General features: G+C 59.9%; 2 protein-coding genes across 2 annotated transcripts in view; both read right to left on the bottom strand.

Annotated features, from left to right (window-relative positions):
* LOC125934749 (palmitoyltransferase ZDHHC11-like) overlaps window positions 1–3,685 on the bottom strand; it is a 37,600-nt gene extending 33,915 nt beyond the window's left edge. Inside the window, exon 1 of the mRNA XM_049648316.1 lies at window positions 571–3,685. The gene's annotated coding sequence lies outside the window, so the exon portion shown is untranslated. The remainder of the gene's footprint in view (window positions 1–570) is intronic.
* A 97-nt stretch (window positions 3,686–3,782) lies between these two features.
* BRD9 (bromodomain containing 9) lies at window positions 3,783–11,074 on the bottom strand. Its single transcript, XM_049648319.1, has 4 exons — window positions 9,905–11,074; window positions 7,681–7,780; window positions 5,155–5,328; window positions 3,783–4,494 (listed from the first exon to the last, which is right to left on the bottom strand). Exons 2-4 carry the CDS (start codon window positions 7,736–7,738, stop codon window positions 4,394–4,396), a joined length of 333 nt encoding a protein of 110 aa, XP_049504276.1. The 5' UTR covers window positions 7,739–7,780; window positions 9,905–11,074; the 3' UTR covers window positions 3,783–4,393.
* Between the last annotated feature and the right edge of the window lie 33 nt (window positions 11,075–11,107).

Genomic DNA, 11,107 nt, shown 5'->3' with positions numbered 1-11,107 from the left:
CCCCCCCCCCCCCCCCCACCAGATCTGAGCCAGGCCCCCGTCCACTGCTTCCGCAAATGCCGGGACTGGTCCTCCGGATTCAGGCCGCAGGAAGGGGACCTAACGATCTCCCTCTTGGGCAGACTCGGTGGGGCCTGGGTCCCTTCTTAGCCCAAGCTCAGTTCCTGACGTTCGTTTTTCGTCATTCCTAAGGGTTTAGTCCAGGTTTTGGTTTGAGACGTGTCGGAGCCGCAATGCTCCCACAAGGCCATCGTCACCTCCACGTCCCCAACACGAACATGGCCGACTCACAGAAGCTTCGAGCAGAGGCTGCTGCGCTGGCCCAGTGTGACTGTGGACGGTGACCCTGCCCCCTGCCAGACAGACACCGTCACACCATGCTCTCTGAACAGGGCGTCCTGGGCACACCTGCGTGTTTGTGATATCACAGCCTGGCAAACGTGACCTTCTGAAACCTGACACAGGTCCTGACAGCCCCCGAATCATTGTTTCATCCTGTGTCCTGCTTGGGGATGCGCACAGGTTACGCTTCTGCGTTCTCTGGTCACAGTAGAAGCAGGAGACACCTACCCCGCTGGGAGACAGGACCCGCTCCACTTCCTTCCTGGTCAACAGTCCAGGCAGGAATGAGGATCAAGGGCTCACTCGGCCCACGTCTGAGAAACAACAAAGGCCCGGTTGCCGTGGCAATGATGGAGCCCAAGGCGCCTCATAAAGCCAGGGCCGGCCCCACCCTGGGGCCCCCACAGCCAACGGGGGGCAGGGCGGGTCCAGCTACAGACACCCTGTAGAGAAGGCCCGGGGCCCCCACAGCCAGCTGGGGACACCCTGCACAGAAGGCCCCCGTGGCCGGGGCGGGGCCAACTTCTGGTCTGGGTCAGTCCTACATCCAGCCTGACTACCTGGGCTTCCACGTCCTCAACACGTACCCCCTTTGGCCCAACACGCCGTGCGGAGCGATCTTCAGGAGCAAAGCGTCCCTGGGGATGACAGGGACGCTGATCCTGGCAGCCTTGTCTGACCACAGGCGGGCGAGAGGAGACAGGGCCCAGGATGAGGGGCCGCAGGGAATGAGGGCGCTGGAGGCCGGTGGCCAGGCGGGGGAGGGGAACACGGCTGCCCCCTCTGGGCCCTGCACACCAGCACCCGCCCGCGGGCAGCCCCGGGTTGGCGCCCACACAGCTCTGCGTGCTAACCTCCACCTGGAACCACATCCCAGGGACTCCCGTGCCCAGGCCTGCCGGCCACCACTGTCCACGGCGCTCCCCCGGGCCAGGCCAACATGCCACCAGAGACCCAAGGCAGACGACAGGCTGCCTGACCAGGGTCTCAGACCCCCAAGAGCCCAGTCATCCGCACGGCAGAGGCCGCGGAAGGTGGGAGATGCCAGTAACTGAACACAGTTCAAGTTCAGGGCAGGGCACCCGCCAGAGTGTAGGCCTCCCACAGTGCACTCACTTTGGAGCGGCCACGTCTGACGCGGCATGTGAGTGTCGGCTGTGAGGCCACCACTCCCACCGGCAGAGCTCAAGCTGCGGCAAAGTGCAGTCTTTACGGCGCTTGAAAAGTGCGAAGACGAGCAAGGTCTCGGCCTTCTGCGCAGAACGTCCTTCCCCAGATACGCCTGTGTGCAGGCTGCTGGCCCCTCGCTGGGCTTTTTTCTGGGGCCTGTGACCTCAACCCCTCGACTCGGCAGACCCTGAAAGAGGCACCGGGGAGTGGGGCAGGGGAGACACTACCCCAGGGGTCCCCCGAGTCTGCAGGCGGTCGGGCCTCCCGGCTGACCTGGAGCCACGGTGACCTCAGCCACTCACACCTATGAGAAATGTGCCTCCGAAAGAGACACCTTCGCTCCATGAGAAAAACTCCAGAAGCTACAACACTAAGAAACAGACCTCAACCCAGAGCCGTAACCCGCATCCGGGACAACCAGGACTTTTCCCATGCACAACTGCATGCCCTGAACTTCTAACGGGACAGGCGTGCTGTGGGCCCCACTCTGCAACCCACTCTTGTCCCCTCTGCTGCAGCCCAGCGTCCCCTTCCCTCGACACAGACTCGCCCCTATTTTTAGGGTGCACAGAGCACTCCGAGTGTGATCCTCAACGTGCCTGACAGGAAGGTCATTCACAAGCTCCGTTACGGGCCGGCTGCAATCCCGCTGCGCACACACCTAAGCACCCAACCCCCAAAGGGTCAGCACTGGGGCCGGGGGCAGGGATGGCGGAGGAGTGAGGTGGAGCGCGGGACAGGTAGGCGCTGGCACTCACGTGCACACACACAGGCACCGACACACACGCCAACACATGCACTCACACGTGTACGGACATAGACTCGCACACACTCTCACACACGTGCTCACACGTGCACTAACACAATGTGCACGTGCACACTCGTGCATCAGAATAAACATGTGCACACGCGTGCTCACACATATGCTCACGTCACACGTACTCGTGCACACGGACGCACATACGAGACCGCACAAGCATGCACACTCACACATGTGCACACTCTCCCCCTCACTGGTCGTTTGGAGTGTGGCTTCCCACAGAAAAGGCAGCAAGATGAACCCCCGTCACCTGGCACTGTCTGCCCAGACAGCCTCTCCCCGGAGAGTCAACAGCACGGTTGAGGTGCTGTGGCGCTCCCGTGCATCCGTGGCTGACACGTGGCCAGTGTGGCTCTGAGGGACACTCCCCCTCTCTGGCCACCTGCCCCCAGTTATTCTGACCACCAAGAGCACCTGTGGGTTCGGACCTGGATCCTGCCAGCTTCCTGGGGCAGCAGGCGCAGGGAGGCACCCCGAGCCCCAGGTCCCCCTTTCACGGCTGTGACACACCCAGGAAGGAGCAGCCTGACCGTGGGGTCTGTCCCTCCTGGGGACTTGCTCCTTTGCCGGCACCTGCCACGGCTTCCTGACGCCTCGGCTATGCAGCGTTTTGCTCCCCTTCTCCTGAGGTTCCCAAGGGGCCCTACCGGCACGGCAGGCAGTGGCCAGCAGGGCTGGCCCACCCCGTGGCACTTGTGGGTCAGGGGACGTCATGCTGTCCACTGCCTCCGTCACACAAACCCCCTTCCCCCAGGATTCACTCTGCCTTGTGAGGTGACAGAAGCTCCAATCTTGTTTTGTTTTAATATTTTGAAGTTTATTTTGAGAGAGACAGAAATGTGCGCGTGTGCGTACAAGTAGGGGAGGAGCAGAGAGGGGGAAAGAGAGACTCCCAAGCAGGCTCCGCACTGTCAGCACAGAGCCCGACATGGGGCTTGGACCCACGAACCGGGAGATCATGACCCGAGCCAAGATCAAGAGTGGGACGCTTAAACGTCGGAGCCGCCCCGGCGCCCTTCCAATTCTGTTTTCAAAAAGGAAGCCACCCGGAAGTTGTGCAGGGTGGGTAAGAGAGACAGACACACTGCGGGCGGAGAACGGGGCCAGACGCAGAGTCAACGCGGGAGGGTGAGCGGCCGGAACGGACGCTGCTGACCTCCTGCGCCGAAGGTTCTCGCCGAAAAGTCACTCGGCAATGGACACCCACAGGGGCGCCTGGGGGCTCAGGGTGGTTGAGCGTCCGACTGCGGCTCAGGTCATGATCCCACGGTTTGTTAAGTTCCAGCCCCACGTCGGGCTCTGTGCTGGCAGCTCGGAGCCCGGAGCTGCTTCCGTTTCTGTGTCTCCCTCTCTCTCGGCCCCTCCCTCTCTTGTGCTCTCTCTCAAATATAAACGTTGAAGAAAATTAAAAAAACAACAAAGAAGCGGACACCTATCGGGCTGCAAACAATTACATGCAATCGCTCTGTATTTTATTGACATCTCTACGTTTTGCAAATGTAAACAGGCATCCAGTAAACACATCCAGATTAAAAAAGTCTACGGACACAGCACATCACTGTCAGCTTCCAGCAGAAGGCAGGCCTCGCCCAGCACAGACCCTGTCCCAGGCCAGGAGGGTGCGGCCCCACCACGACCTGCTTCGGAAACGTGGGGACGGCGGGGTGGGCAGGCAGGGCAAACAGCACACAGGACCCCCAACGTGGGCATCTCTTGCCTCCCAAGGGGTGCTCGGGAAGGATGCTGGGGCAGGACGGCGTGTCCCGGCCAGCCACAGGACGGAGCTTTACAGACCCCTCAAAGCTCAAGAGACAAAGCACCACGGCTCGACCCCACCCGGTCACACACCTGTAGTGTGCTGTCCACTGTCCAGCATTCACGGGGCTACCCACAGAAACACGGGATCCGTGTGTGGCTGACATGATGCCAGAGACACCTCCCCGCCTCCCGGGGCTGCTTCCCGCACGCCAGAGGGGACAAAACGAAAGTCTCTGTCTCACGACAAAAACTCTGTACGCACAAATAAAAAAATAAAAAACTAACGGAAGTCTATCTACAAGGCTAGCTCTTCGCAGAGGCTGCAGGTTCTGGAGACTGAAGAAATTCGTATGGGTCGTGGGTCACCTCTGGCTGCTCCCCGACGCTGAGGCGAGAAGGACTTCCTGCAATTGTGGGAAAGACAGGTGTTCACACAGCAGATCCACACACACGTCACGGTTCACACCGGGCTGAAAACGTGTCCTAGTGACAGCGGTTAGTGAAACCACAACCCAGCCACAGAGCCCGCTTGTTATTCAGCCAAACCTCCACTGCGGACGAGCACCCCTGAGCCCACAACGTCAAGACATATTCCGCGAGCCCGACCTTCTATCTGGGAACTACGACAGCAGCATGGGCAAGTAAGGGAGTAAATTCAAGGAGCCAGGAAGCGTTTGGTTCCCTTCCTGGTGGGACTGAAATCCCGATGGGGCCCACACACCTGCCCGCTCTGTCTCAGTAAACACAGAAGGCCCCAGGCCACCTGACACACTCATTGACGCTCTGTGTTAGGACTGAACACGGGAATGGCAGAAAGAAACAAACGTTCCCCGAGTTGAACTAAGCGTCTGAGGCTCGTTCTGCCCCTCCCAAGGACCCTGGGGTGTAGCCAGCTGGGGCTCCTCCTGACGCAGGGCCGGCCACGTCTCACGGCCACTCCCCACGATTCCTAACGCCAAGTGACTTCCACTCACACGTTTCAGCCCCGGGCAGCTGCCCGACTATAGGGCGGTCTCAGCGCCCCAGGGGCAGGGACACCCTGCAGAGGGAGCAGCCCGCCTTACCCAGGTGGTGCTGGTCTCTATCGGAGGGGGAGGTGTTGGACAGGGAGCTGAGGTTGGAGGACGGCCGGGAGCCCCCGCGCTCTGCCTGTGCCTCGTGCAGGTCCTGCAGGAGCTTCGCCGTCTCATCCAGGTTCAGGTGGCTGTCGTCTGCGTCAGGCTCCTTCCTCACTTTCCCTGCACAGACACGGGACCGTCAGACGTCAGACACCCAGACGCCTGGGCCGCACCCCCGGTCTCTCCCTCGCCGCTATGAACGCTTGGGACAACACCCATCGTGCGGAAAGCTGGGGTCGGGGGGGGGGGGGGGGAGAGGACAGGCAAGTTTGGAGGGCGGGTGCCACGTCAGATCTGAGCCATTCACGAAGAGGGCTTGCCCTCTGGTGTAAACAAGCAGGAAGCAGGACAGCATGTGCAACGGAGGCCCGCAGACGCCAGGACGGAGAACACGCCAGAGCGGGGGCAGGGGGCCCCGGGCAGTGGGCTGCCGGGAGAGCTCCCGGGTCTGGGCCAGGAGGGGCCCTGCGTGTGTGGGAGCACACGACCCCTCCAGGCAGTTCAAGAACTCACGTGTCTCCGACAACCGGTGGCCCAAGCCTGAAGAAGGGTGCGGTCCACCGGCGGGACGGTGTCCCTCCCTACACTAAAGGTGGCTCAGGGCCGCCTTTAGAGCACCTCACAGACACACCTGGACAGGGTCCGACGCCTACACATCGGTAACGGCCCGTCAGAACGTGACCAAGCGCAGCATCGAGGCACGCGAGCTAACCAGCACCCAAAGGCGTAACTGCGGTCTGGCCCATGAGAAACCGCTACCGGGCGGGCAGAGGGCAGGGAAACAGCCCCACCAAACACGGGAGGAAAGTTGTGAACAAGAGGGGCCTTAAATTCGCGACTAGGCACTCGCTCCTCAAAAAGCAGAGGAAGAGGGTGGTGAGGGGAGAAGGGGAGAGTCTGGAAAAGCCGAATTGGGCTCCGGCACAGGAAAAGAGCAGCGTCTGCGGCAACCCGCCACCCCACGCTGGGAAGGACAACAGCAGGTCAGCCGCGGCGGAACAGACGGCCAGACACGAAGCCAAGACACTCAGCAACAAATGGCAGAATCGGGAGCCCAGCTGAAAATCCACAGACCCCCGAGTCCAGAGGTCCCCCCGAGTCCACAGGTCGAACATAACCCGACAGATAAATCCAAACACAAGCAAATCAAGGCACGTTATACTCAAACTACCAAAAACCAGTAATGAGGAAAAAAACCTTAAACGCAGAGGAAAAGAAGAGTTGGCAAGGCTAACATTAATACAGCAGCCTCCGACCGCAAGCCCAGAGGACCAAGTTGGCCCTTGGCTGGTGAACTTGGATCCTGGGAGGGTCGCCACCACCCGAGTGACAGAGGGGCTCCCCGGACCTCGACTGTCCATGCAACTGATGTGGTTTCCACTGAACACCTGCTCTCCTTCCAGGAGCCTGGAATTTGCAGATGTGCCAGGGAGAGGGTGCCTGCATTGCCCCAACTCGATGCTGGGAGTCAGGCGTGTCCGTGGGACCCCATGGGGTGGCTCTGGAGCGCTGCCTGGTCTCCCCCAGACTCACCCCATGCACCCCTTCCCTCTGTGGGTCCCGATCTGTCCCCCTTTGCTGTATCAAACCAGAGCCACGAGTCTCAAGACTCCTAGGGAACCACCTAACCCAGCGGTAGGCGTGGAACCCCCCAACAATTGGGAAAATAACAGACAAGGAGCAAGACAGCAGATCTCAATCAGGTCTGGGTTACCACGCTAAGTACAAACAGCCTAACCCAAGGCAGAGACCACGGGGCTGATGACAAAACGAGAGCCGGCCTCATGCGCTCTGAGCCGCTGACAGAAACCACTTCTGACGCAGGCAGGATTTCTCACCCCCGGCCGCGGTGGCCTCTGGGGCCGGGTCGTTCTTGGGGGGCCGCTCCCTGTGCCTCGGGATGTTTAGCAGCACGTCCGGCCTCCACCCCTCGATGCCGGAAGCACCACGGGCACGGCCACACGCAATGAGGGAGGCCACTGTCCACAAGAAGCCCCGTGGTAACGGTCAGGTCGGCCCAAAGGAAAGGAGGGGAGGAGAATGCACCTCGAGAGCCTCGAGTCAACAGGGAGCCGGACGGCCAAAGAGATTCCAAAACCCCGGGTGCCATGCGGACCGTAGAGGGCATCTCACGTGGCGGGGTCGGGCTCAGCTGCCGACGAGGGCACAGCCTGGTGGGTACGTGCGCGCAGACACGTCGATGGCAGGCCACGAGGCAGGCAGCTCGTCCCTGCACGACCGACAGGCTCGAGGGACCCTGACGTCAAAAAGGAGACCTGGGCAAGCCCCCTCTGGGGCCATCAGGGAGGGACCCCAAGCACAGTGGCCATATTCCCAGAAAGGGGACAGGCCTCGGCACACCAGCCTCGTGCCCCAGGGACCACCTCGCAGACTGACACGGCACCGGGGATGAGAACACAGCGTCCTCTTCCAGCGGAGCCTGAGGATGTGAGCACGCCCAGCACGACCTACCTAGAGAGCCAAGCATGGAGATGTCCAGGGAGGCGTCCGAGTAGGACTTTGTCGACATGAAGTCCAGGACGGAGTTGCTGTCGCCCAGCGAGTCCCCAGCCTGGAGGAGACGGGTAGGTACCGAGCAGAAAAGGAAAGAGGTCACTGAGCGGGCAGTTAGCACCAGCTGTTGAACTCACAGGAGCGTCAGCGTCCCACCCCCCCAGGACAGGCCGGCTCTGCCACGTCCACACCCAGGGAACAGGAAGACCACGCGGCGTGTGGTCCTTGCTGCAGCCACGACCACCAGGGGCACTCCCAGAGGCGGCTGCCACTGCCGAGACCAAACCCCACAGCCAAAGGCTGCTGACTCTCGGGGATAAATGGGTCCCTGCAACGGGGGGGGGGGGGGGGGGGCGGCGGCACAGGGGGGCACAGGGGACCTGAGGGGCTCACAGCTACCTTGCAGAGACTACACGTAAAAACACGGCAGATTCCATGCCAAGCGTGTTCTCTCTCCTTCTGTGGCCGCCCCACGCCCTCCTAGCCCTCTCTGCACCGTAAGGAAACAGCCCAGCGTTCCCCGAGACGCTCCCACCACACAAACCTTTCACGGCAGCCTGTGGCTCGTAAACATTAGGAGGTAACAGCTAATGTATGGCCGTTTTTAAAATGAACATTGAGAGCCACCTCCAGTGCTTTAAGGGAAATAAACTACAGGTAAGACCCTAAGGCCTTCAAATCCTACCAAATCCCACCCTCACTTTGGAGATCGGACCCTAAGTCACTGTGGGATAAGTTACTGTCCGATGACCACGCCCTTCCCGACACACGGCCTGGAGGGACCGTTTCTTCACCAGATAGTTCAACTAAAGGTCCACACTGCAGCAGACGCTCAGAGCCTGTGGACCTGGTTGCGCAGGTGCACGTCACGTGCCCTTGAACACCCTCAGCCCGCCCTGCAGCTCGAAGGCTCACACAGGGTCCCCACCAGCCCAGAGAGTAGGGACAGGCACCCACCTACATCCGGCCACACACAGGGACCTGGCAAAGGAGGAAGATGAGACCCTGCTAACCAGGCAAGGGGCACAGGGCCTGTGAGCCCTCTCCCGCCAGGTCGTGCCCTCTGGTGTGAGCCCTCTCCCGCCAGCCTATCCCCTGTGGGTGTGAGCCCTGTCACGTTAGGCCATGCCCTCTGTGTGAACCTTCTCCCGTTGGCCTGTCCCCTGTGGGTGTGAGCCCTGTCACGTTGGGCCGTGCCCTCTGGTGTGAACCCTCTCACGCCGGCCTGTCCCCTCTGGGTCTGAGCCCTCTCCTGTCGTCCTGTCTGGGTGTGAACCCTTGCCATCGGTCTGTCCCGTCTGGGTGATCTGTGAATTTGCTTCTTTCGCTTGACTTTCAGAAAAGCCACTTTGCTCTGTGCTCTGATAAATCTCTCTCAAGAGGAAATGTTACAGTGATCACTTTGGGCCATCGACACGCCGGGCCGGGGCTGAGCTCGTGTTTATGGAGTACGGCAGTAGCCAGATCTCAGGGGAGAGTGCCACCGAGAGTCCTACAACGACCCCACTGTTACCGCTCTACTTTGCAACCAGAAACCGAGGCTCAGTGCTACTCATGATCCTACCCAGGGCCCAGCACGGGGCCCTTCTCCCTACGTGGCTGGGGCAATCATCCCACAGCTGCGGTTTTCCAAGTTGTCACAGATTCGCCTGCAACTTGGAACTCGTAAAAACGACTTGAAGACAGCTGGTTTACTCACGACTTCTCACACCAGCCAAAGAGCACACACGCAGATCTCCCTAGAGACCTCACAGGGCCGAGGCCCCACACACAGCCGAGGGAGCACCCCAGAGGCTAGAGTACCCCGCGGCTCCCTACAGGAATCCAGTCCAGCGCCTGCTTCCCCACCGGCCGGCCGTGCACACTTGCCACGTGAGAAGACAGGGCCCCCGCACGACCACTGCTCTGCGGCTCCCGTGCCTGGACTGGAAGAGAAGTGCCATGGCTTCCTGCCCCTCACCCTTGTCACTAAAACTCAGGGGCAGGGAGACTACCACCTAACCAGTTTCCCAAGAAAACAACCAGTGAAACAACCAGTGTTTTCCCAAGAAAACAACCAGTGTTTCCCAAGAAAACAACACGTGAACCTCTTCTCAACGACCCCATTTCACAGGCTGAACACGACCGTTCCCCGCAGGAACGCTAATCATCAGGTTTTCACTTACACGTCCGTGCAACTCACCTTCGCTTCCTCTGGAGGCTTCACGGGAACATTTCTCCTCTGCAAATCAAAACGGGAGAAGCCAGTTTTCGAAACGGTTTTATACGGAATGATTCACTCATATCGTGTACACAGACGTAAATTAAAGCAGCCCATTCAGTCTTGCTGGGGTTGTCCTCGCGGTATTCACACCACCCTGTGAATCAGAGCTGGTGCAGCATCAGACAGACAGCCAATTCCCCACAGAGGGCCCGATTCATGCAGGCCCAGCCAAGACCCTGGGAGGCCTAGTGCCCTGATGGCACCCTGGGAGGGACGGAGGTGAAGGAGAGGGCACCCGACGCGTTTCCGCAGCCCTGGACGGCTTCAAACAGAAGGTAAACGTCTGACATTGTACCTGCGTCTCAGGGGCAGCTCAGGAAACCACCTGCTAGGTGAGGAGGGTCCCCTGCCCTCCGATGGGCTGCACTGTGGGGCCACGCATCTTCTCCTCAGGCTGCAGTGTCCACAAGAGGCTTACACTTGACCGCTACTGCGTGACCACAGCCTGTGCGGGACCCAGAGTCACCCAAGACAGCTACTGTGTGACTATTCTGTATGGGACGCCCAGCCACGTGTGACCACATGTGGAGATCACAAGCCTAAATGCTACTGAGCCACCGTCCTGCAATCTGGCAGGATCTTCACCTTCAAAACAGTCACTCAGCTCGCACGCTTTTGCATCTGAGATCTTTTGTTTGGGACAACGTTCCAGAGATTCACCTGTGCTGAGGTTTTTATAAGCTTTAATAGAAAATTAACTTCTCCGCTATTGTAACGTCCAGTTCCACACGCATACGCACGCCTCCACTAACGTATACGTTTTAGCATCAAACGTCACCTGATGCCACAGCACGTTGGGAATTACGTGACTCCTGTAATGCAAGCTCACTTTCAGAAAAGTGATCCCGCTGGAATCTAGAAAGGAAACCAAGTGGCCAGGACATCTCAGGAGTTCCTGCTCTATAAAGACACAGCCTCACACACTGTGCCCAGGGGGGCACCAGGAGGAAAACTTTCAGACCACGGTGCAGAGAACGGCAGCCGGGGCGCAGCGGCCACACGGAACTGAAGAGTGGCAAAGTCTGGAGAGGAGGATATAGCTCACAGCAGGAGCTCAAGTCCAGGAGGGCTGAACCCGGACCACACTGACCTGTGCACACACAGACGAACACCATGGGGCCA

Source organism: Panthera uncia (genome assembly GCF_023721935.1).
Source record: "Panthera uncia isolate 11264 chromosome A1 unlocalized genomic scaffold, Puncia_PCG_1.0 HiC_scaffold_17, whole genome shotgun sequence".
NCBI classification, from domain to species: Eukaryota; Metazoa; Chordata; class Mammalia; order Carnivora; family Felidae; genus Panthera; species Panthera uncia.
Note: the sequence above shows the minus strand (reverse complement) of the source record. Positions and strands in the feature narration are given on the sequence as shown.

Excerpts from the sequence above, each read along its gene's own strand:
- BRD9 (XM_049648319.1), bottom strand. The coding sequence starts at position 7,738 with ATGTCGACAAAGTCCTACTCGGACGCCTCCCTGGACATCTCCATGCTT. Across the intron at positions 5,329-7,680 it reads CTCCATGCTTGGCTCTCTAG|GGAAAGTGAGGAAGGAGCCT; the intron begins GTAGGTCGTGCT and ends GTGTCTGTGCAG. Across the intron at positions 4,495-5,154 it reads TAGAGACCAGCACCACCTGG|GAAGTCCTTCTCGCCTCAGC; the intron begins GTAAGGCGGGCT and ends CCACAATTGCAG.